This window comes from Heteronotia binoei, chromosome 21, assembly GCF_032191835.1.
Source record: "Heteronotia binoei isolate CCM8104 ecotype False Entrance Well chromosome 21, APGP_CSIRO_Hbin_v1, whole genome shotgun sequence".
Classification (NCBI taxonomy): Eukaryota; Metazoa; Chordata; class Lepidosauria; order Squamata; family Gekkonidae; genus Heteronotia; species Heteronotia binoei.
In genome coordinates this window covers 34,946,421-34,972,805 of record NC_083243.1, presented here as the reverse complement: position 1 = coordinate 34,972,805, position 26,385 = coordinate 34,946,421, and the positions used below count along the sequence as shown (strand labels likewise).

Sequence of the window (26,385 nt, the reverse complement as noted above, 5' to 3'; positions counted from 1 at the left end):
AAAGCATTGCATAAGCATCTGTTAAAAACCAGCAATGCCTCAGTGCCATTGTCTTCCACTTTCAACAGATCATGGCTTGGATGAGTCTGATGAGTGTGGGCTTGATGTGTAGGTGGTTCCTGTGTTCCAGGGCTGGATTAGATGGCCTTTTTATTCCCTACCTGATGAGTTGGGACTATAAAAAAACTAACCAGGTTATCTCCCTGAAAAAATTCACAGAATACAAGGCGGCTCATGTAAATGGTAGTTCATAATGTTTATTTTGATAATGATATCAGCTGACAGGTCATCAGGTAAATGTATAGAACAGAATGTCTTCTTCATCTAAGGCCTTGGCCATTCAATAGACATCAAGTTTTGTATCAAACTATGGAAGCAACATTGCTTTAAGCAAGAGAAAGAAAAATTATCGCAATTCTCTTCAAGAGGGACTTCTAGATTTCACAGGATTATACAAGGTTTTGTACATTAGCAGACTATATACAAAATACCACAAAAAGCAAACTTTTGACAAATTGGTAAAAATATACACATACACAAACAGTTCTCTTTGTCCTAAGCTACACTTAGCTTGCGTGTAGGTTTCCCCTCTCTCGTAGAAATCCAGGATAAGTGCATGATTAGTCCTGATGAGCCAACTTGATTTTCAAAATGTAAACATGATTCAGCAGCAGTAGAAAAGTGAACCTGCTGTCAGAAACAAAAGCTGTCGAAGGCTGGTGATGGATGAGGCAAGATTATAACAACAATTCAAGAGCGCAACTACCCGTGTGTCTTTACTGCTGAAAATAAATTATTTTCTATTGCTTTGTGACACAGGATGTTTCTACGCAAATGTACATTTAAGTTAAATTGCTGTGTTTTTATTACAGAGTAGTACTGGGGAGAAGGGAAACTTAGGCTATTCAATTTCTAATCAGGCTATTTCAAATAGGCTCAGCTCTTTTACGTTAGCTGCTGCCACTATCAAATAATGTATGGACCTTCAACAAATGATAATTACAGCACACTACATGAAGAACAAGGTTTTTGAACATGTAGAATTTCCCCATTCCTGTGATCCAGCTATTTTAAAGTGTGCATGAGGCTCTATGTATGGAGACATCTGTTTGTGAGAAGCACTTTCACAGGAAAATTACAGGAAGCCTCTGCCCACATGGGCCTTTGAAATCCAACTCATGGTAATGACACAGTTTCACTGATAATACCACTCTACTCTGATTAGACACTGTTTATTTTTTCCCAAAAAATTAATATTTTCAGTAATTAGGAATTTGTTCCACTGCAATCCTTATAATAAATATGTATTGGGCTTTTTTTATTATAGCAAAAAAGACCCCATCTATATCTCACAAATATGGGTGAAACCACCAAGTGGACTGTTGGGGCCCAGTCTGTATATTGATGCAGAATTCTGCCCTTGTGAACCAAATTCCTCCAATGACCATCCATTTCTGGAAACTGTTGCTCCTACATCCTCTTTTACACCTGTATATCGTATCTTAGTTAGTTGCTAAGCAGGAGTATTTAGGTTTTTGAAAATTCCTTAATCCTCCTCCTGGTTAGGGGAAGTAACAGATCACATGGAGCCAGAACCACAAGATTACAAACACAGCTACAGCTGCATGAATTACAGTTATTCTGCCTGCCATATCAGGATGCAAATGCACGGATCTACATGCAAGTCCCTGTGTGGAAACATATTTCCACATGCATAGCACTGTGGATGGATTGAGACTATTGCTCAGCCATAGACTTGCACATTAAACATCTCACTGGCTGTCTAGCACAGATTGCAGACAAAAGGATGTGATACCTTTTCCTGCTGTCTTAAAGGCATCTGACCAGGATTGAAAATTTAGGCCAGCTAGCTCAAGGTCACGACAAAGGAAAGGCTCCCACAGCAAAGAATCCTGGACTGAAGGAGTGCTGTTAAAGAAGAACGGAGCAGGATGGTGTCCTTTCCACCTCTAAGGAAATTCCCCTCAAGGAAGAAAGTGGGTGAGCATCCATTCTTGCCAAACTTCTAGCTTGGCAACATTCCAGCTCTGCCCTGGTGCAGGTCTCCTGCAGGTAGCACATGAATGATCCGTGTTAGCTACGACATTTAAAAAGCATTTATATCTGTATGGTCTCAGCTGCAGGCACAGTTCACTACCAGGAGACAGCATGAAGTGCTATTTGCTTCCTTGATGTCAGTTTCACTGAGCACACATTAACATTCTCATCCCCAGAAATTAGGCAAACAGAATTAACAAAGTGGCTCTGTAAAAGTAACACAACCAGTGCACATCATTTGCTACTTTATATAGTAGAGAACATGGCCGGGAGGGCGGGGGAGGAGGAAGTGCATTTCAGCTATTTCATCAAGCAGCTATTGAGAGGCATTCGTATATAGTCCCTTGTAATATTTAACACTTAACAGAGACACTGAACAAAAAGCTAACGGTAACTCCGTCCAGTCTATTTTTTTGTATATATTTAAATTACGATGCCTCACCTTCTACTATTATTAAACTTGTGAATACTGCTAGCTGTGCACTGAACACACACATAACAGGACACCCACTCGAGCAGTAGCAAAATGGGCAGACCCGCTGCTGGAAGTTCAAAACACTCACCAATGCTGCATAAGTGCATTTTGAAGAATGATTGTTTCGCATCGAATGATCGTATGTACAGCATCCATCCAAATGCCTTAGGCAACAAGTAGCAACCCAGGTCCAACCTAGATAAACAATGTACAGTCCGAAGGCTGTGTGTTCTCCCTCCCTCCCCAGCCCCACAACAGACCAACCCACAGGCAAGTTTTCAAACAACAGCTAGGTGGGGGGACTTTGCTGACATAGATGGAGCCCATGACCCTCCTGCTGCTATTAAGTAAAGCAAACTAAGAAGCACCTGGATGAAGCAGCTGTCAGACACAACCAGACTGGGCACAAAACTTCTCCTCATGTTTCAGAAACACAGAGTTGATTGTATCACCATTTAGCTTAATTACTTTAGGCACCAAGATGGTGCTTGTTCATCGTTCTACTCCTACCTGCCTCCATCAGCCACAAAAACTATAAGCTTGCTCACACACACACACACACACACACACACTCTCTTATGTGCAAATTGGCTGCTTCTGTAATATTCAGTTCATTCAATGTATAGCTTGCTTCTTCACAATGCTCTCACAAACTGTGTGATGACAACAGCTGATGAACTTGCTGAATAGCTATACCAACAAGTTGTAAGTGTGTGAAGTTTTCGATTTTGTGTGGGAAGAAGCTTTATCCGTCACGACAAGAACTTACAACAGCACTCTTGTATATTATTTCTTAGCTACAAATAGGCTATGCTTTATAATGAGGAGTGCACACAAAAAGGAAGTGGAAACAATTAAAAAGCATTTACATCACAGACAAGCAGCATTTTTCAAATGATGCCTGAGCAAATTCAAAAGCTAATCCACTTGTAATGTAACTTCAGAGAAAAGGATCGTTACAATCCAGCTTGCATAGCATAAGAACACGGATCACATTAATGTATGCCACTTCCAGTATATCTTTCACAAGGGCCCACTCCTTTTGCTGCCAAGAACAGAACAATGTTCAGTAAGCGTGCAAGGGTTTCTTTAGACCCCAGACACTCACTAGACATCTTTTGCTACCTTCGCAGGTTGAACAACTGTGAGCACAGCCATTTGTTTTTGTTGTCTCTGACAATCCTGTAGTGTTTTTTGTCCCTTTAAATAATTTGCATAAGTTTTTAAACCACATAAGGATAAAATGCACATCACATTTTATTAATAGCTATTTTTTTTAAAAAAAAAAAGAGCAAATGTACAGCCTAAATTCTTTAAAGTGCAACACAACAGAACATGTCTGCAACATTCAGATTTCGCAAAACCCCACAAAAGGAGGAATTCGACACAAAGGCAAAATAGCTAATGTCCACAGTTGTATGAACACAGTTTTCTAACCAGCCGCCTAGACAAATTGTCCTTGTTGTTAAGTGACACACGGGGAGGCAAAAACTCAGTCAGCAAAATAACTAAAATCCCATTTGAGTTTAATATTTTGTAGTGTCTGCGTCTCACGACAGATGTCTACCCTGTTACAGAAGGGCACTGATATAGCCCTTTGCTATTAAAAAAAAATGTTCACCATGTCTAGGGAGTCCCTTTAGAACAAACATGTACACAAAGTGGGGTTGCTCTAAACAAACAAAAATTAAGATACCAAGGAAAACATGGTACCCAGTCTAAAGCCAGCATGTCTTGGATTTGGCAACACAGGTGCCACCCCATTTGGCACTGACCAGCAGGTGTGTAGACAGCATGCACTATGCCAACAACTTGAGTACCAAGCCTGCTTTCTACTTGGAACATTTCGTGTTCTGATGTTAAATTGCTTTACAATCTCTTGCGTTCCTGAGATGAGCATATTTTAAAGGATATGTTCCACCTAAAGCTGCCACAAGGGTAAACTGTCTCTGCTTCCAGTTTCCCAAGCTCTGTGCCTCAAACACAGCAAAGCTATCAGTCATCTCCAAGGCGCCACTTCTGAGACTCTTCCTGACGCACGTCAGGCCTGATCTGGTTTCTCATGCCGCCCAAAACATTCGACGTTGCCTCTGTTGCAACTATGAGAGGTTTCACAACTGTAGGAGGGATCTGGCGAAGAACTCCTCCAACCGCTCCGGTCACCCCTCTGTTTTCATGTTCACGGGCAGCCGTTTCATAGATGGTGTGCGCTGTATCTGCAATACCCTTGAGAAAGCAGAGACACACAAGACCATTAATGAAGAGTTGCACTGCCTCCTTCAGTGAAGTCATCCCCACTGTAAAATATTCCTGGTGTGATAAATCTTCTATCACCCTGAACACCCCAGTCTAACCTGAGCTCAGAATCTGAAAGATAAGCAGGGTCAGCCATAGTTGGCACTTGGATGGGAGACCACCAAGGAAAATCTGAGTTGCTACACAGGAATCAATGGCAAACCAACTCTGCCCATCTCTTGCCTTGAAAACACCAGGAGGGAGGTTGCCATGAGTTGGTTGTGACCTGACAGCACTTAATAAATCTTCTAGGTCCTAGAATCCTCTGTAGTGCCTCTCCTGAAACTCATTCCCAGGTGGCCCCACTGAGATAAAGCAGGGCAAATGCTGAACTTGTGCAGAGTGGTAGCACAGTTATCTGCTTCTGACACAGATCTGCACTGGCCAGTTAGTCTGAATGAAGCTTGCTGAATCCCAGCTATTCAAAAGGCAGTCAAAGGGAGTGAAATGGTGTGGCCTACTTGGTCATATATTGTGCAGGAGTATGAAACGTTAATGTGTATCTAATTGTTATTCAATGCAACTGGACTTCTGAAGGAACACATTCTGGTGCATTGATATTCGGTTTATTATATGCTGAACTTGGCTGAATAAGATTCTAAAGTTTCATTAAATGTTTGCAAACAAGAAAAAGAAATAGATGCAACCAGATCAGGATCCGAAGAGCTACTTTAAAAGCATGCCCATTAGGACTTGAATTTTTTCAGTATCCTCTCTGTGTCCAAAGAGTTCAAAAACTGACAAAGCAAAACAGAAATTGCTGTTGTGTGGAACTACAGGATTCTGGATAGGGCACTAACACTGTGTTTTCTTTGCTTTCCTTTCTTGACCACAAGATGCAATTAGAACAGTAAAGTAAGAACATAAGAGAAGCCATGTTGGATCAGGCCAATGGCCCATCCAGATTCAGGGATCTGCCTTGCAGTGGCTGACTTCCTTTCTCCAAGATCGGGGACAAAGGGTGGTGATAGGGGAGGAAGCATCCCAGAGGCACTCCCTTAGTTGCGGGGTGCCGCAGGGAGCGGTCCTATCCCCGATGTTATTTAATATCTATATGCGCCCCCTTGCCCAGATTGTCAGGAGGTATGGACTGGGTTGCCATCAATATGCGGATGACACCCAGCTCTACCTAATGATGGGTGGCCAGTCTGACTGTACCCTGGAAAATCTAGACCTGGCATTACAAGCCGTGGCCTCCTGGCTCAGACTGAGTCGGCTGAAATTGAATCCGACGAAGACGGAGGTTCTCTACCTGGGTCGGGGCGGTCCGGGGAGAGAGATCCAGCTGCCGGCCCTTGACGGGGTGCCACTAATACCGGTCCCCAAGGTCAAGAGCTTAGGCATGCTCCTTGAGTCCTCCCTTACAATGGAGGCTCAGGTGGCAGCCACTGTTAGATCTGCCTTTTTCCATCTTCGGCAAGCACGGCAGCTGGCCCCTTACCTGGACCGCAGCGACCTAGCGACGGTAATCCATGCTACGGTCACCTCAAGAATAGATCACTGTAATGCTCTCTACATGGGGCTACCCCTGACGCTAACCCGGAGACTACAACTAGTGCAGAACGCTGTGGCACGGCTGTTAATGGGGCTACCACGACGGGGGCACATTCAGCCAGTGCTGAGAGAGCTGCACTGGTTGCCTGTTGTGTTCCGAGTTCGCTTCAAGGTGTTGGTATTAACCTTTAAAGCCCTTTATGGTCAGGGACCTGCCTATCTACGGGACCGCCTTTCCCCATATATCCCCCAGAGAGCACTGCGATCAGGGACAAAAAATCTGCTGTCTGTCCCTGGCCCAAAAGAAGCCAGGCTATGCGCAACAAGATCTAGGGCCTTCTCGGTGGCAGCACCAGAACTCTGGAACACCCTCCCAGAAGCTATAAGGGCCCTGCGGGATCTGTCGGCGTTCCGCAGGGCCTGTAAGACCGAACTGTTTAGACAGGCATTTCTGGTTGACTGAAAATGAGCTGCCACCGGACATCCTACAGAAGCTGGTGGTCATAGTCAGAACCCAATACCGCCAGACTGGATCGAGATAGCGTAATAGTTTTAAACTGATAAATGTATTATGGTTTTATATGTTTTATGGAATTGATTGTTTTTATGATACTGTAAGCCGCCCTGAGTCCGCTTGCGGAGAGGGCGGGATATAAATGCAAAGTAATAAATAAATAAAATAAATAAATAATAAATAAACACCCTGTGTCACACAGTGGCCAAAACCCCCAGATGCCATCAGGAGGTCCATCAGTGGGGCCAGGACACTAGAAGTCCTCACACTGTTGCCCTTCCCAAACACCAAGAATACAGAGCATCACTTGCCCCAGACAGAGAATTCCAACAATACACTGTGGCTAATAGCCACTGATGGTCCTCTGCTCCATATGTTTATCCAATCCCCTCTTGAAGCTATCTATGTTTGTGGCAGTGAAGTAGTACTTCCTTTTATCCATTCTAACTTGACTACTCAGCAATTTCATTGAGTGCCCATGAGTTCTCGTATTGTGAGAAAGGGAGAAAAGTACTCCTTTCTCTACCTTCTCTATCCCATGCATAATCTTGTAAATCTCTATCATATCATAGCAGTTGATGTTTCTCCAAGCTAAAGAGCCCCAAGTGTTTTAACCTTTCTTCATAGAGAAAGTGTTCCAACCCTTTAATCATTTGCCCTTTTCTGCACTTTTTTCAATGCTATAATATCTTTTTTGAGGTGCGGTGACTAGAATTGTACACAGTACTCCAAATGAGACCGCACCATTGATTTATGCAGGGGCATTATGATACTGGCTGATTTGTCTTCAATTCTCTTCCTAATAATTCCCAGCATTGCACTGGCCTTTTTTATTGCAGTCGCACACTGTCTTGACATTTTCAGTGAGTTATCCACCACCACCCCAAAATCTCTCTCTTGGTCAGTCTCCTCCAGTTCACACCCCATCAACTTGTATTTATACATTAGGATTTTTTGCTCCAATGTGCATTACCTTGCACTTGGCCACATTAAACCTCATTTGCCATGTTGACGCTCACTCATCCAGCCTCAACCGATCCCTTTGGAGTGCCTCACAATCCTCTCTGGTTCTCACCACCCTGAACAATTTAGTGTCATCCATAAACGTAACCATTTCACTGCTTACTCCCAACTCCAAATCATTAATGAATAACGTCAAAGCATGCAACTAATCTTTAAATGCTAAGTACTACTTAATCCAGCTGTACGTAATAGAGTACATCAGATGGAGGGGAATGAGGTGAAAGTGAAGGCATTAATCATAAAATCAGAGGGCCCAGATGTTGCATGGAGATTTGCCAACCTAGACCAATTTCACCAATTTTAAAAGATCTTCATTAATTCCTTGCTTCGTTCCACTTAAAACAAATGGTCTTGACTGATATAGCCTAAAATTGCACAGACCAAGGGATTCAGAGGGCTTCCTTGTCCCATTATGAGCTCACCCCTGCCTTGAGGTCATTGTCTGTGGTCCTGCTTTAAGTGCCCCTGCCATGAGGCTAGATGGGCAATGACATTTTCTGTAGAGATGCCTCAGTTGTGAAATGCCTTCCCTGGAAACTGACTCCGGAGTTTCCAACTTTATTTTCCTTTTGGAACCAGGCAAGGTTCTAGAAAGTATAAGAACATACAGTGAGCTACTGCCAGTTTTTCTGCTGGTGGATGAGGATCCAGCTTTCTTTTTTTCCATTGCAATTGGTTAATGTTTGTTTTAATGCTTCTTGCATCTTTTAAGTGTTATTTCATTTTAATGTGGGCTTTATGCTGCCTGTGATCAGCCTGACCTTTTCTCTTCTGTAAACTAACTTGAAGGCTTTCAAGAACATAGAATAAACATTTCAAGAACATTTTGACACAGCTAATACAATAAACACGCAAGAGCTTTTAATTGTCATTGTCCACATTTAAGAATTTCAGAAAAAAATGTCACATGGAAGGCAAGCAGTCAAACAATGGCATTTTCCTCACCTCTTTCACAACGCTGTATGCTTTGGCCACACCTTCACGAAGGTCTACAGGCTGATGAGCTAGGCGGTAGCGAGAAAGTCGCTTAATTTTTTTCGTCTCAGTTAAACTAGGCCCAGGCGAAACCATGTCATAAGCTGTTTCTGCAGCTGCCTGTGTTGCAGTTCAGAGAAATACAGTATTAATACGGCACATATTGAATCAGTTAAAATCTTAGCTTTATTGTAATAGTAAAGTACCTACTAGTTTGCATTACGATAAACATACCACCTTTGAGAAGGCAACACACTTCCCGATATTATGAATGCCTTTTCAGTTCTGCAGGGTTTGCTGTAACCTACCAGCCTGTTTTCTCAGTGCTGGCTCTCATTGTATCACACTCAAAAGAATGCCAAGGAACAGGATGCAGGTTGAGATTATGCTAGGAGCAGGCAAAAATGGACAGGCTTGAAACCCAACTCCTAGGAACAGGTGATTACAAAAGGATCAGGTTTAGCTCCTATCCTAATGCTGTCTTGAAACATTTTCCTTCATTTTCTCCCTGTAAGTGGGTAACTGCCATCAGTCCTGGGGAGAAAATGATGAAATACTGCTCTTCAATTTATTGAGAGCCACAGTGGTTTAGTGTTTAGAACCCAATTCAGATTCCCACTTGACATGAAACTGAGTGACCCTGGGCCAATCACAGGGTGGTTGTGAGAAAGAAAAAAAATGGAGGTGTAGAGGGAACCATGTATGCCGTCCAGAACTCCTTGGAGAAAGGATAGGGTAATAATGTACCTAAATAATTAAATAATGTTGTGAGAAAGGCAAAACCTTTCTTCCAACCCTGACACTGTGTGGTTTCAACCCTTGTCAACACAGCCCTCAGTTACACATGCTATGCCTCACTACAAGACCCTTGTAGCATATAAGCCTTCTGCTCACTTACATTGGTTTTTTGTCACACTGGTGGACATTTTGCTAGCAATGAAAATGCAAAGTTCTCTCATACAGAAAGAGACAGAGATGGGCGGATAGGTGATATAGGATTGGCCCCTGCCAGCCTTTTCACTGGACCCAGTTAAACTTCATATGCATAAGAACGTTATCCATTTGAAAAAACTGTTCACCTCAGCAGGGAGGGAAATTTGCTCCTTTGAGTCAGAAGTTGACTTCTTGATATTACTAATTTGTAATGTTTGACTTTTCTATTTATCGTTTATGTTGCAAAAAACAACACAAATATATCTTATTATATCTGTTCAGTAATTGTGGCTGTGAGCTTTGTAGCTTCAGCGCAAGAGGAAGAATATTAGGAGAATCCAATTCATAGCATTCAAAATTTCAGCAATACTTTCTAGCTGGGGATCATCACCGCTAGTCTAACTCATTAAAATCCCATATTGAAAACATCAAAAGTTACCAGACTATAAAACAGAAGTTATTGAACTCTACATTCAAGGGACAATAAAAATAGGAAAGGGGAAGATGTTGCCTAGTACGTTTGTTACATTTTTATTAAGAAGCCAAAACAAATTATTCTTATTGCCTATGTAAAACAAAAAGTGTTTGGTTACTTTTATCTCTATTTTCCAGTATGCTGTGTGTTTTCAATAAAATTAGCCCTCCTTTGTCTATTGTTGAAGATAGTGCAAGGCATACCTGTATGGTCTGAACCATCCTGTTGGTCAGCTCTAATGCTGCCATGGCAGTGGAAGTTCCAAAAGAAGCTGCCCCTCTCTGAAAGCCTCTTACAATTCGGCCATCTTTTCGGTACTGCTCTATTGGCAACCACACCAAGTCCTTTAGACCTTGTACTGTAATGGCAGAAATTACAACAACAAAAACCCCACAGATCAATGACATCTGTAGCTGAATACGAATTCTGAAAGCAGTCAGCAAAACTTATCCATATGTTTAGAGATAGTTAGATCCTACTGATGAAAGAGAGACGATCTCATGTGATTCCCACCCTTGCGGCAGCGCCCCAACCCACAGGACTTATTATCTGTAACAGTCTCCCCCTGCACCAGCCCACAGTAATGCCTTTTCAGGGTCACAGGAGAATGCAAGGTGAAAGGTAAAGAGAAAAAAAAGAGATTACTTTCCACCCACATAACATTGGCCACAACATTGGCCACAAATTCATACACAGCCTATTACAAACGACTGAATAACCCACAGTTTTAAAATAATGAACTTACCTAATTGAACTAACGAATGCATAGGCCCAACTCCTCCCAGAATGCCTGGCAGCTGGTTTTTCTTGATGTCGTTAAGCCATTCCGAGATGGCATAAGAGAACAGCTTATCCACACCAAGCAACCTGTACAAAGTATTTTATTAGTTTGTACAAAAGCTCAATTTTCCATAAAAAAAGATTCTTCTGAATGAAAACAAGGGAAGCATAACCAGTATCACTCAACCACTAATTCTAGGATTAGAAAGCCTTCTATTTAAAAGAACACATTCAGGTGTGCATTTAAAAAAAAACCATGGAAAAAATAAAGCATTGCTTGAATACTTCTATGCCCTCACACTTCTAGCTCCAATTCTCTTTCTTTGAAGGATGGTGCTTACATTAGAACTGGACTGTCTCTCATTCATTCACACAGGATGCTGCTCCCTTCCTCCAGCCATTAACTTCCACTGCAGCAGCCTGCTCAGCCAGGCAACAACGAGAGGTATAGCAGGCTCAAGCCAGTAGGTATCAATCTTGTAGTCAGCCATGCATTGCAGACACTGCCATGACATCACTGTTTGTTCAAAATAGTGCCATGCATTGCAGACACTGCCCTGACATCACTATTTGTTCAAAATGGGACCTTGGAAACATCATAATCTTCAATGCACCCAATGGATTTCAGCAGGCTTGCAAAAGGAAGACCCAGCCCTGAAACATAACCTGAATTTTTGACACCATCTAATCCATTCAAAGGGAAAACAAAAGATGTGTTTTGGTAGGGAAAAGTGTGACCCTCATACATCAAACTGGTATTGTCAGCCATTCAAGGAATGGTTCTGGTTTGGCCAGACTGTATGTGTCACCAAGCAGATTTTGTATGCCAAATGTCATATATAGGACAAAATCATTTTTCAATTAACAGAATGCTTACCCATGTCGGTAGCAAAGTCTTTTCAGCTTCAACTCTGAACAGTTTAACTGAGCGAGACCAATCAGAATCCCAGCCAACGTACCCTACAAGTAAGTTTTAAAAACTTAATGTTTACAGTGAGTAATTTTCAAAAGTAAACATCTCTGATCACCACCTACTTGTTCTACTAAAGAACTCCACGGGAAAACTGATGAAATGTTAGGTTCTAACTACTTATACCAGTCTAGGACTAAGAATCAGTAATTCTCACACCTGGATAGCCCTTCAGTGGGTCTCTCTGGTGGCCTACATTTCTTCTCCCCTCCATATTTATTTACTAGGGGAAGCATTCCCCAAAAGACCTGACTAGGGAGCTCCAATTAGCAAGTGGCATCTCAGCAGGCCATATCTTGTCTGCAGAAGACAGTAAACTACTCCTGCACTTCATGGCGCATGACTTGCAACTGAGGCCTGACTGGTCTCTCTTTCTAGTAAGGAATCTCTTCAAAAACTCTGTCTAGGTCAGTTCTGGCATCTCCTAGAGCACAACAGGGAGAAGAGCCACTTTTCCCATGACAATTACAGTGAGGAAGTGGCTCTAATTGGTTTTTTCTCACCATTGGAAGCAGTGTTCCTTTTGGGGTGCCCACAGATGGGTGCAGTCTTTTTGGGCCAGGGGGGTTGCATGAGGGGGAGTCCTCTGAAGCTGCCCTGCAGTTTTGGGGGCTCTCCCTCAAACCCCCTGCCCTCCAGTAGCCTCTAATTATGCCCTATGTTGCCATTGATTTCAATGGCCCATAGGGTATAATAGTGGGATGTGCCCCTGGAATGGGACCCCCTGGCCCAATCTTTTTGGGACTTGGGGGTTTTGTAGAGGAGAGTCCCCTGCAGGTCCCCTGCAAATTTGGGGGCTCTCCCTCAAACCCACTCTCCTCCAGGCGGCTTCCAATATACCCTATTTTGCCATTGATTTCAATGGCCATAGGGTATAATGGGGCTGTATATTCGGAAATAGCTGCGCACCTACCGTATATGCGGCTATTCCGAGTACGGTAATAGGAAATACACGGTATTCCGTATTTTTTTGGCCCCGTGTATTTCCGAATCCGTGTAATTCCAGGTTGGGTTTTTTTTTTGCACACCCCTAGTTGTCATCAAGCAAACCATAAAATATTTAGCTAACAGGACTCTGCTTCAAGTCCTCACTTTCATAAAAACCACACTGACTCCCGAGGGAAGTAGGGCCTTTTTTTGTTACAGTCCCAGAACTCTGGAATACTCTTCAAAGGATTGCCTGAGTATCTCTACCAACAAAGAGTTCTGGTCTATAGGCCTTCTTGGAATTAAGTCTCTTCCTCTTTGCTCCTCTCCTGCATTTCTATCATTTTTTAACAAAAAAAGATCAACACTTTATTGTAATTGTTACCAAGTTGTTGGAAGTTTTTTGCAGATGCACCTTTATGAACAAAACGTGAAAAGCCTAATCTATGGCCTAATGCAGCATTTTGCTACAATGTGCCCAAGCTGTGCAAGTTGAAGTAGCCCTTTACTCTCTCAGGACACAAACTGAAAATATTCCAAGGAGTGCAAGAGACATGATTTCTTATTTTAGGCTCTGAAGAAGCCACTCTCCACGTTACCTATTGAGAGTAGGTATGTCCTGCATATGACCAGATAGGAAAGAGTTATACAATTTGTTTTGTTTCTTTCCTTTCAGACCACAAACAACTCACAAAAAGTACACATGTGGGCAGATAGGCATGTAAAATCTTGTTAGGCTAATAAGTTTTGTGGAGCTCTACAAGACTGATTTATAGTTCAGCAATATTTAACTTTAAGGGGGGAGGGGGGGAAACAGAAAAGCAACAGATTTCCAGTAGAACAATAGGAACTGACATAACTGACAGAAGGAACGAACTCCAAATAGGCTAATTTAATCTCCGAGTTTAATTAAGGTCAACAAACCTGATCCATAGAGACATGTTTGCCATGGTAATCAAGGCGCACTGGAACTTCTGATGTAAAACGAAATTCTCTAAAGGGGGAAAAAGAATGATATAAGTCACATGGGACAGATTTGCACAGTAGAAGCAGGAAATCTCAAACAGTTTTTCTAGAGTGCCTCAAACATTTGGGGAAATATTGGGAAATCAACTGGCTGCATCTGGGAAGGCAGACATTGATCCTGTGCTCGCTTCAAGAGATGGAGCAAGCTTCAAGGTAAAGATATTCTATAGGGATCTGTAACTTCTTTAAAAGGTCTGTCCTATGTTAACATTTGATAGAGCATGTATAGAGAATGGGACAGAGGATTGGTATTTTTCTTATTTCTTTTGTATCTCTTGCTCAGATTTGAGGCTGTACTAAAAATATGCTTGTAAACATTTTCCTTTTAATGAATACTTTATCAATTTTGAGGCTGGCAGTGGTTCTCTGTACCACATACACCTCCACTGTTTTGGACACACTATTTTAAAAGGTGAACCAATGGGAAGGCAGGCAATTTGCAAGTTGCTATTCCTCCTGCAGTGCATAAGGCAGGAAACTGTTCCCATGGAGACCAAGCGCTGGGCAATGGAAAACACAGAGGCAAGGCTTGAGAACTTGGAAGGGAAGCTGGAAGTTCTGACCCGCACAGTGGGCAATTCTGCAAAAGGTTAAATAGTGGTGGCAAGCTACTCTGGAAGTGAAAGACAAGCCTTTCCAGGTGTGGAGAAACACTTAGGAGGATGGGGTGGAATAGGGCTTAAAGGCCACAGCCCCCATTAACGCCCATGTTGTTTTGGGAAGTAATATTTTTAAAACCATGATCCCTGCTATCACTTTACATAGGATTTGATGGAGAGTATAACATGTGGCCTCTTTTGTCAATTTTTAAATGGAATTTCTACATCTTTGTTACTTGGTGTCTTCTTTTATATTGCTATTTTCCAGTCTGCTTTCAATCAGGGCTCTCACCTGTTGCTGCAACTGCTGTTGCCTTCTGTAAGGAGGCCCATCCAGCACTTTGAAACCACAGGTTTGTAAACCAATTCTAAAAAAACCCCACTTTCCCACAATTCAAAGGGGTCTTGCATGCCATACCACCCATTCTGCTAAAGGTAAACGTTTAGCATACCTGAAAAAGATTGGTTGATCACAGAATGAATCCTCTTCATGTATGAAATTATGGTCATCGCCATTGAGTACATCCTCAGAATCCAAACTTCCATTTTGGCTTGATTGTTTGTGTAATGAGAATGAAATGACTGGGCTTGGCTCCTTGAAACCACTGTAGTGCCTGGGTAAGGTACATGTTACTTCAGCACCAGGAGGCTTTTTAACTGCAAATAAAATAATTCATGCTGAAATGCAAGGCAGTCATCAGATCTAATTGCCATCAACATTTCTTAAATGAAAAATTATTGTCTGAATGCTCAGAACGCAAGAAGCACACAGCAACAAAAATATACTATATTTAATACATTTATATCCACCCTTTCCAGTTATCTGCTTAAAGTGACCAACAGTGCCATCCCTAACTACAGTTACAATCTAATCATTGACTTCAATTATCTTAGGGCATTAACTCAGTTAGGATGGCATTGTAGCAACACAATAAACAAGATTATGAGACAGGAGTATTTACCTTCAGGATCAGGAGTCATTAGGACTTCTACTTCTGTAGAAAGGCTAGTGAAGAAATCTTTTAGGAAAAACAAGGCATCCTACAAATATAAGAAGTTGAATACATTGTGTTTAAAAAAGAAGAAACATTTAAGAGTATGACAATTTCTAAAAATATTACCCATCAAGTCCTTATAAGTAAATATAAAAATATAATTTGGCTTCTATAGCAGAAACTCTTTTACAGAAATATCTTAATAAAACTCTGAGACAGGCAAGGTTATGTAACTTGCATGCTCTGTACTTGAGTTATCACATATCAGAACACACAGCATGTGTGGTTTTCTTTGCAAGGACCTTCTCGAGGATAACAGGATAACTGAATCCCAGGGGGATGGAATGGAAGCATTAATATTGCTTATCACTAGATTACATAGCATACTAAAAACGCACAATCCAGCCTCCATACTGGAGGAATATACCATATCTTTATACATCTATATATTTATATTTATTCAACTTTTAGGTGGTGGCTGGAGATCTCCCACGATTACAACTGATCTCCAGATGACAGAGATCGGTTCAGTTGAAGAAAATGGCTGCTTTGGAAGGTGGACTCTACGGCATTGTAATCCATTGAAGTCTGTTGCCTCCCCAAACCCTACCTTCCACAGGCTCCTTCCCCAAAATCTCCAGGTATTCCCAACCTGGAGTTTTTTGGCTGCTTTTCTTCCCAGAAGGAACCAAATCAGCTTACAAAAACATTTGGCTTCCTATACTTCAGAAAATCCCCCCCAAGTTAAGTACGACTGAGAAGATACACACAAAATCTCTAGTCATTACATATTATGTGAACTTAAATTACACAGGTATCGTAGGATATGGAAACACATGATCAAGCAGAGGTAAAGTTATTTTCCGCAGACACGTGTTTGTAGATTGTTACAGCTTGTTAATTCTATGCTTTGGTCTATAAAGCGCTTCTTGGTAAGCCCACCTGGTCAATATTGAGGCGAAGTGGCATTAACGACACTCGTAAGCAACACTCCTGTGGTGATCTGCCTGATTCTGGGCGAACGTGCAACGCTTTGACTGTGAGCTGAAGAAGTGAAAAGGAAAAAGAAACTCAGTAAATATTTCAATGAAAAACTAAACACTCCTACTAGGCTTTCATATGGGTGAATTTTCAACTGGTGCTCTAAACTGGTATTACTGAAATTCATGTGCACAGGAGTGCAATCTTATTAGTATTTGCTTACTGCTTAAATAGTTACTTAAGGCATGTTGATCAGCTCAGTAGCTAACAGAATTACATACACCATTAAAGATATTTTTCAGTACAATCAGAAAATTCTGTCCATATCTATTTTGACAGAATTTAATGCTTCGACAAAGGTCCATGGGGCACCTCAGTTTCATTAGTTACTTACCGGGTTCGTTACAAAGTGCCCTATATGGCCGAGGACCTGCCTACCTGAGGGACCGTGTCTCCCCATACGAACCCCAGAGAGCACTGAGGTCAGCAGGGAAGAACCAGCTGACTATCCATGGACCAAAGGAGGCCAAACTTCAAACACTCATACACAGGCCTTCTCCACACCTATGAAACCAGCTCCCGGAAGAAGTACGAGTCCTGCGGTGCCTTGACCAGTTCCGCAGGGCCTGCAAGACCACCCTTTTCAGGATGGCCTTTGCTGGCTGAGAGACTACTGTTGGGTGACTTTCGCTACTATCATTTTATAAATGGAATTAGCACCTGGAAATCTGTATTGTATTTGGTTAATTTGAATGTTTTAAAGCTAATGTGATTTTAAACTTTGTATAACTATATGAAAATGTTGTTAGCTGCCCTGAGCCCGCTTCGGTGGGGAGGGCGGGATATAAATAACATTTTATTATTATTATATTATTATTGTTGCTCTCCATAGCATTGCTTGTATTTCTTGGTAGCTCCGTATCAACATAAATTCAGCCAAGAGAGGAAACATATAAGAATATTAGCATTGGTTTGCCAAAATCAAATCTGGTAAATTCCTGACCTAATTTTTAATTTAATTTGGGTTATTACACTGTTCCCCACCCCAGGTTCACAAATCAATGAACAATACATGCACTACCTCACACAATTCCTAGGGGTAATTACCTGAAAACATTAGCTATAACTTTGAAACAGCCAAGCTTGCTGTTCACACATCCACTGTTATTAATTTTATGAAACAATGTATCTTAAGAAATAGAAATTTTTCTACAGAAAAACAGAGCACTGGAAAAAATCAATTTCAGAATATTTTCCAGACATCACATGTGCACGCACACACACCCCAGGGCAACATTTCTGTCCAAACTCTATACTGGCAAGATACCAAGTCTTAAGCTAACAAAAGGTTTTCTAGTTTCCAGTAGGGCCACACCTTTGCACACAGTTGAAATTCAGTATTAACACAGTACCTAGTTTAGATCAGCTGTAAGCATTGTGGTTGCAAATCTAAGAACTACCACCTAGAAGTAAGCCCCAATGAATAAAAAGGATTTACTTCTGAGTGGAATTGTTTAGGATTAATCCCTATGCTATAAATTCTACTTCTGGATTTCTTTACACCTTCCAGAAGAAGGCAGTAACTCAGATGGAGTACATGCTTTCACACTGTCTCAATTTTACAGCAATTCTACCTTATCATTTCCACGTTTATAAAAGCCAGCAAGCTTTCATTACTAGCTTACTATGTTAGAATGTGCTTTCCTAGGCATCTCCTTGCTACAATAGAGATAGAGAAATTTATTCATCTGCGATGTAGCCAAGCGATCTCTGATCTCAAGGTCCTGAACCACAAACACTTGACGGGACACTGGCTGCTCCAACAGGTTGGCCTCTCCCTCTGGTTCACCTGGTGGATATACTTCATGCTGGAATTTTACCTTGTAACAGAAAAGACAAGAGAATAGTGTTACACAGCAACCTTTACAGTACAACATGGGGCAAAAAAAAAAGCAAACAAACCAAAACACAGAGGAATAATTAGCAAACACAGCTATCTCCGAGGTTCAAGATAAAAATACTACTTGAATTAACACACACCTTTGTCCTTAATGTTACCCTTTATTTTTGGAAACCCTAGCATTAGAGTCAATAAAATGCAAGCATAAAAGTGCTTGCATTGTATTTTCCCTCCTTATTTGACAGCAGCACCTTGGGATTCCTAAAAGTTAGCAGCCAGAGGTCATAGTGGACAAAATATTATGGGACACAGAGTGCTGCTCTAAGGAGGAAGAAAACTGTTGCTCCCACACCTCTCCTTGTTCTGTTAGAGAAGATCCCTCTGGTGCAGATTAGGTTTGTAGACAAAAGGGATAAAGACAATGAAGAACAAAATCAGAAATTTACCTCGACCAAAATCAATAAGCAAAGCATCAGGATACCCAAGTTTGGAAAAGGAAAGCTTCTGAAGTTGATGGTGCATTTGGAGTTTTCCCCCACACAGCACACTGAATCCTGGCAATTGCTTACTATCTGGATTTGGTTCTTCATCTTACAGCAAATCAAGGTCCAACCGCTGTCACATCTTACAAAGAACTGTAACACTACCCAATGACTGGTTCTCATCTGCAGTGGAAGTCCATTTTTTTTTTAAATCCTGTAATTTTTTTCAATTATCTTACTTTGCTTAACTGTATTTCCATCAAAAAATCTGGGTTTCTTCCTCTTCCGCCAGATGCTGCATTCCGACCATGCCTTGTTGGTGTGTGAGATGGAGAGCTCTGAGGGCTACTGCGATATGGGGGGAAAAACAGGATTACTATTCTTCAGCTTGAGCTGAAAGTGTAGTTCAGAACAATTCTGCCAGCACAGAGTTGCAGTTCGCTGTGCTCCACAAATGAAATCACATAATGAGTACGGTAAAGAAAAAGAACTTGCTACCTCTGTTGGCAGACTGTATTTTCCTCTTACAATTAAATTCATGTCTCTCCGAATCTATGCAAAAAATAACCACTAGCAACAATATATTCCCTCTAGCTACAGAAGACAGCGTTCTGAATAAACTCATTCACTGCCAGTATCTTACCTGCTGTTGCCAAAGATACTACATGTTAACCACAGGTCTCAAGAAAATCCTGCTTGAAAACAACCAGGTTGTGATGCATACCCAGCAATCCACTCACTGATTTATGCAGAATGTGTGCCACAGAGAAAGCCCTTTGTATGTGAGCTTTCCAGATTCAAATGGCCTTATCACATGTGCTGGTCCATTCACGTGTCAACATACAGTGATTCTGCTAATATTTCATCTAAATTGGCCAACGCATGTGCTGAGGGCACTAAAATAAAATACGGCTTGGCAACCTTTCAGAGGGAAGAGCTTTCCCCATGGCCCAGTACACTATGAATCAGGCACGAGACATTTCCTAGCTCGGACTCTCCAAGAACTTACATGTAACTTTTAGCTGGCGATGTAGGTGGTACAGTCCCAAAGTCCTTTCCCCCATAAAGGTGCCAAATCAGCGAGATTTCTTTCACAACGTAGCGCATCAAAGGAACAGGAAAACGCAATGGAGCTTTGCTTGTGTCCGCCTTTTTTACGGGCAGGCTGAAATGGTTCTCTTTTATCACGATTGCATCATCAACCATTATTTTTACTACCGGCTCCTCTTCCTTGTCCTAAGAAGTTACAGGAAAGTAAGCACATTAATAAAATAAAAGTCTGTTTTCCCTACAGAAAAACCAATTTTTGGGGGGTGGGTAGGGAGCAAGGCAAGGAAAAGGACTATATTCTTAGCTTTATAGTATGTTTGCAAACAGTCATTTCCCTCACCACTAGCAGCAAGAAAGAATAACCTCCAAGTACCAGCGTATCTATCCCAGAACTGATCCGGCTTAGCATCCCAGAGAGATCAGGCTAGGCTGGGCTATCCAGGTCAAATACTTTCCATCAGTTAACTTCTCTAATTTTTAAAAGGCAGAAGTGCTAAGTCAACAATGCTAGAACCAATGAAGACAGGATTCAATTAACATAAGAACATAAAAGAAGCCATGTTGGATCAGGCCAATGGCCCATCCAGTCCAACATTCTGTGTCACACGGTGGCCAAAAAAGAAAAAGAAAAAACCCCAAGTGCCATCAAGAGGTCCACCAGTGGGGCCAAAAGCCCTTCCACTGTGCCCCGTCCCCCCCCCCCCCAGCACAAGAATACAGAGAGTTCCAACAATAAGCCGTGGCAAGAAATTATGTGCAAGAAGTGCTGCCTCTGTGTTACATTATAAAAATAACCATTATTAATTAATAACTTCTTTCTCCACATTAAATGTGGTGCAAACAATCTACAGGCATAAGAACATAAGAGAAGCCATGTTGGATCAGGCCAATGGCCCATCCAGTCCAACACTATGTGTCACATAGTGGCCAAAAAACCCTAGTGCCATCAGGAGGGTCCACCAGTGAGGCCAGGGCACTAGAAGCCCTCCCAATGTGCCCACCCCCCCCAAGCACCAAGAATACAGAGTATCACTGCCCCAGACAGAGTTCCAACTATAAGCTGTGCCTAATAGTAAGTCACCGATGGACCTCTGCTCCATATGTTTATCCAACCCCTCTTGAAGCTGTCTATGCTTGTAGTCGCCACCACCTCCTGTGGCAGTGAATTCCATATGTTAATCACCCTTTGGGTGAAGAAGTACTTCCTTTTATCCATTCTAACCCAACTGCTCAGCAATTTCATTGAGTGTCCACAAGTTCTCGTATTGTAAGAAAGGGAGAAAAGTGCTTCTTTCTCTACCTTCTCTATCCCATGCATAATCTTGAAAACCTCTATCATGTCACCCCTCAGTCAACGCTTCTCCAAGCTAAGGAGCCCCAAGCATTTTAACCTTTCTTCACAGGGAAAGTGTTCCAGCCCTTTAATCATTCTAGTTGCCCTTTTCTGCACTTTTTCCAATGCTATAATATTTTTTGAGGTGTGGTGACCAGAATTGTACACAGTATTCCAAATGAGGCCGCACCATCTATTTATACATTGATTTATGCATCATTGTTCACACAATGTAGGCAACAAAACTTCTACTTAATTTCTACATTATCTAGGGTTGGATCCACCAAAGAGTTTATATGTTGTGCTCAGAATCACAGAGTTGGAAGGGACTTCTAGGGTCATCTAGTCCAACACCCTGCACAATGCAGGAAACTCACAAACACCTCCCCCTAAATTCACAGGATCTTCATTCTTGTTAGATGGCCATCTAGCCTCTGTTTAAAACCTCCAAGGAAGGAGAGCCCACCACCTCCCGAGGAAGCCTGTTCCACTGAGGAATCGCTCTAACGGTCAGGAAGTTCTTCCTAATGTTGAGCCAGAAAATCTTTTGATTTAATTTCAATCCAGTGGTTCTGGTTCTACCTTCCGGGGCCACAGAAAACAATTCCAAACCATCCTCTGAGGACAGCCCTTCAAGTACTTGAAGATGGTGATTATATCACCTCTCAGCTGCCTCCTCTTCAGGCTAACCATCCCCAGCTCCTTCAACCTTTCCTTAAAGGACTTGGTCTCCAGACCCCTCACCATCTTCGTCGCCCTCTTCTGGACCCGTTCCAGCTTGTCTATATCCTTCTTAAAATGTGATACCCAAAACTGAACACAATACTCCAGGTAAGGTCTTACCAGAGCACAGTAAAACAATACCATCACATCACGTGATCTGGACACTATACTTCTGTTGATGCAGCCCAAAATTGCATTTGCTTTTTTAGCCACCGCATCACACTGTTGACTCATGTTCACCGTAGGATCCACGAAGACCCCTAGATCCTTCTCGCACATACTACTGCTAAGACAAGTCTTCCTCATTCTATAATCATGCATTGGATTTTTCCTACCTAAATGCAGAACTTTACATTTATCCCTGCTAAAATTCATTTTATTGATTTTAGCCCAGTTTTCAAGCCTGTCAAGGTCATCCTGTATCCTGTTTGTCTTCTTCTGTGTTTGCAACCCCTCCCAATTTAGTATCATCTGCAAATTTAATAAGCATTCCCTCTATTCCTTCATCCAAATCATTGATAAAGATGTTGAACAAAACAGGACCCAGGACAGATCCTTGAGGCGCTCCACTTGTCACTCCTCTCCAAGAGGATGAGGAACCATTCACAAGCACTCTTTGGGTGCGATCTGTCAACCAGTTACAGATCCACCTAATGGTAACAGGATCCAAACCACATTTTACCAACTTGTCAACAAGGATAGTATGTGGAACCTTATAAAAAGCCTTACTGAAATCAAGATAAACGATGTCTAGAGCATTCCCCTGATCCAGCAAGTTAGTCACTTTCTCAAAAAAAGAGATCAGGTTAGTCTGGTATGACTTGTTCTTGAGAAACCCATGCTGGCTCTTAGTAATCACATCCATTCTTTCTAAATGTTCCAGGGCTGACTGTTTGATTTGTTCCAAAACTTTTCCAGGTATAGACGTCAAGCTGACAGGTCGGTAGTTACCCGGATCATCTTTTTTCCCCTTCTTGAAGATGGGGACAACATTCACCCGCTTCCAATCTTCCAGCACCTCTCCTGTTCTCTAAGAATTCTCAAAGATAATAGCCAGAGGCTCAGAAATTACATCCGCAAGCTCTTTTAGAACCCTTGGATGCAATTCATCTGGCCCTGAGGACTTAGTTTCATTTAAAGAAATTAGGTGTTTATGTACTACCCCTATGCTGATCCTAGGTTGGAACTTCATACCCTCCTTATATGTTCTGTTTCTGCCATGTTGAGCACTGTTTCCCTCAGAAGAGAAGACTGAGGAAAAGAAGGAATTGAGCAGTTCCACCCTCTCTTCATTACCTGTTACAATTTCACTTTCTTGCCCTCGCAATAGGCCTACCATGTCCTTGCTCTTTTTCTTATTCTTTTCTTGCTCAACATTTCCTTTCCCCCAGCATCCTAAAATCCCTAAAGAGGCAATGCTGGGAACTGTGGGCACTGCTGTAATGAGAGGGAGAAATGGACAAAGATTGTTCCTCGTCCACCAATAGACAATTTCCTCCACCAGTGAAAGGAAGGCTAGTAGAGATGATTCCACTAATGCCTGTTCTTATTGGAGCCCCCCCCCCCCATGTCCCCAACGAAATGGCATAAGACTGTGAATCATCAACAAAGACTTTTCAGAGAGCCTAAGGGACTTCTATGGGAACGCAGCAAAGAAATCTGTACTGCAAGCACATTGTACTCACAATATCAACCCAATTTTAAACTGTACAGCAAGAAACAGTCATTCCTGAAAGCACACTCTGCTGAGCAGATTTCCAAATCAGAGATACATTTATGTAACAGCTGATTAACAATTCAGTCTCTGGCTTTTGCCTTGATTCTTATTTCTGATCAGTATTAAGAGCTTCTTACAGAGACAACAGCTTTGGGTGCAAAAAGAATGCAGAAGTCATCGTTTTCAGAAGGTGCTTCTCCCAGAGCTTCACTAATCATATGGTGAGTGAGTGATGTGTACGTGGGGCTTGGCTCTTGGGAGAGATTCCCACTTTCATCAGGAAACAGGAAGAGGTCTGAGCAAGACGGCACTTGCACCTGGATCTTCTCATCCAGAATTCCTGAAAGGCAGAGAAACATTATCATGAAATTTGCAGAATTACTGAAACCCGTATGAAAGTTCTGTGAGTTACAGATAAAAGAAGGATAGGCACAAATTACCTTTGACCACGCTAGGAGTCAAATGTCAAGCTCTATTATTTGGTAATTTTGCTATACAGTGGTGAAATCAGATCAGCAGTGATGCCCCTTCTAGCTTCCGGTGATACAAGAAAAGGGCTGCTGCATCCAAATTTTTAAAATCTCTTCTAACTTCAAAATCTCCCAGCCAGGCCACTGCTTAATTCCTCCACCTGGGTTCTTGTGTTAACCAGCTCTTAATTCCCTCAAATATGCAATTTCTGCAGTGTTAGCCTAAAAAACAAATATGGAGTGCCATTCCATATGAGATATCCAAGTGGAAGCTGCTTCATACTAGAAAATGGGGGGCATCCCATGAATATTTTGGACAATACATTCAGGATGGGGAAAAGCAAGTACTTCTCCACTCAGTGAAAACCATGTGTTCTTTCAAGTCCTCTCCCGTGCAAAGTATAAGTAACATTTCCAGTACTAGCTGCTAACCCAAGGACTTACACAGTATATACAAATTTCACATGGATTAAAGCAAAGTATTGTGTTTAAGTGACATCTATGCTTAATGAAATACAAAAAAACTAGAGTGCCCTACCGTTAGCTTGTGGTTTAGTGGGAGAAGTAGCGTGCTGGGTCTCAATGTCTTCCATAGCATCACTCATTAAATCTCGTAGAATCTGCTGATCTGCTTCAGCAAGGATTGGCCCTTGGGAAGCTGGCCGGCTGGAAACTTCTGCCTTTAAGACAACAATGAAATAAGTCAAGCTTAAAGAAAACACAGCACTGCTCATGATCAGCATGGATGTCAGAATATTTGCATCACTGTTTGCCAGTATACCACAATGTCTGAAATAGCCCAGTCTAAGAAAAGGATAGGAAAAAATCAGGTTGGACTTGTTTAGGAATACAATGAATGGTTCCTGTGTCAGTCACACAGACATAAAACCAGGCCTTGAGATATTCAGGGGTCTCCACAGGCATGTAGAAAAATATGGCTTTCAGCTGCCAAGAACAATTGAGTGTCAGTTAAAGGAGGCAAAAGGTGGAGCAGAGGAGAAGAGGGAAAACTGGCCTGATCAAGCACCTGACAGCACATACTATAGTCAAATAATCAAGTATCATAAGAAAGGAACAGGCGAAACTGAAACAGGCAATTATATGTGTCCTTTTCTTTCCCCAGCCCCAATCAAATTAAAATAATGACAGTATTCTGTGAACTGAACAGCATACTATAGGACTTCAAAAGCATGTGTAAGTACCAATCACCACCAAGGAGGATGAAACAAAACTCTACAGGACTGACCAGGAAGCAGGATGAAGAGGGGTACCTTCTCATACCTTTGCATTCTGTTTGCTCATTCCAGAGACAGCCTCTGTCTTAGCAGGAGGATTCAAATCCCCGTAACTTGCGATATACTGGATAAGATTCATCAAAGCAGCACAAGAGTCTGAGCATGTTCGAATATGGATCACATCACTGGAACAATGTAGTTCAAAGCGTGGCTTACTCTAAGCAATAGAAAAGTACATCAAAACTTTCTGGTATGATTTATGAATGATGTATAAGAACATAAGAGAAGCCATGTTGGATTAGGTCAATGGCCCATCCAGTCCAACACTACGTGTCACACAGTGGCCAAACCGCCCCCCCCAAGTGCCATCAGAAGGTTCAGAAGTGGGTCTAGAAGTCCTTCCACTTTGCCCCCCCCCCCCAAAACACCAAGAACACAGAGCATCACTGCCCCAGACAGTTCCAATAATATACTGTGGCTAATAGCCACTGATGGACCTCTGCTCCGTATTTTTATCCAATCCCCTCTTGAAACTGTCTATGCTTGTAGCTGCCACCACATCCTGTGGCAGTGAATTCCACATGTTAATCACCCTTTGGGTGAAGAAGTACTTCCTTCTATCTGTTGTAACCCGACTGCTCAGCAATTTCATTGAATGTCCACAAGTTCTTGTATTGTGAGAAAGGGAGAAAAGTACTTCTTTCTCTACTTTCTCCATCCCATGCATAATCTTGTAAACTTCTATCATGTCACCCCACAGTCGACGTTTCTCCAAACTAATGAGCCCCAAGCGTTTTAACCTTTCTTCATTGGGAAAGTGTTCCAAATCTTTAATCATTCTAGATGCCCTTTTCTGGACTTTTTCCAGTGTTATAATATTCTTTATGAGGTGTGGTGACCAAAATTGTACACAGTATTCCAAATGAGACCACACCATCGATTTATACAGGGGCAT

The 26,385-nt window shown here is 41.9% G+C and overlaps 1 protein-coding gene across 4 annotated transcripts in view; it reads right to left on the bottom strand.

The window, feature by feature from the left end:
* Window positions 1-241: 241 nt before the first annotated feature.
* Window positions 242-26,385, bottom strand: part of ATG2B (autophagy related 2B) — a 70,721-nt gene continuing 44,577 nt past the window's right edge. For all 4 annotated transcript variants that reach the window (XM_060263213.1, XM_060263215.1, XM_060263216.1 and 1 more), the window contains exons 28-42: window positions 25,477-25,647; window positions 24,734-24,875; window positions 23,863-24,065; window positions 19,912-20,138; window positions 19,142-19,250; window positions 18,206-18,400; window positions 16,482-16,583; window positions 15,507-15,585; window positions 14,997-15,201; window positions 13,844-13,913; window positions 11,900-11,982; window positions 10,988-11,109; window positions 10,446-10,600; window positions 8,805-8,954; window positions 242-4,759 (exon numbers count right to left, since the gene is read on the bottom strand). In XM_060263213.1, the coding sequence (XP_060119196.1) occupies window positions 4,529-4,759; window positions 8,805-8,954; window positions 10,446-10,600; window positions 10,988-11,109; window positions 11,900-11,982; window positions 13,844-13,913; window positions 14,997-15,201; window positions 15,507-15,585; window positions 16,482-16,583; window positions 18,206-18,400; window positions 19,142-19,250; window positions 19,912-20,138; window positions 23,863-24,065; window positions 24,734-24,875; window positions 25,477-25,647 (2,244 nt within the window). In that variant the 3' untranslated portion in view covers window positions 242-4,528. The remainder of the gene's footprint in view (window positions 4,760-8,804; window positions 8,955-10,445; window positions 10,601-10,987; window positions 11,110-11,899; window positions 11,983-13,843; window positions 13,914-14,996; window positions 15,202-15,506; window positions 15,586-16,481; window positions 16,584-18,205; window positions 18,401-19,141; window positions 19,251-19,911; window positions 20,139-23,862; window positions 24,066-24,733; window positions 24,876-25,476; window positions 25,648-26,385) is intronic.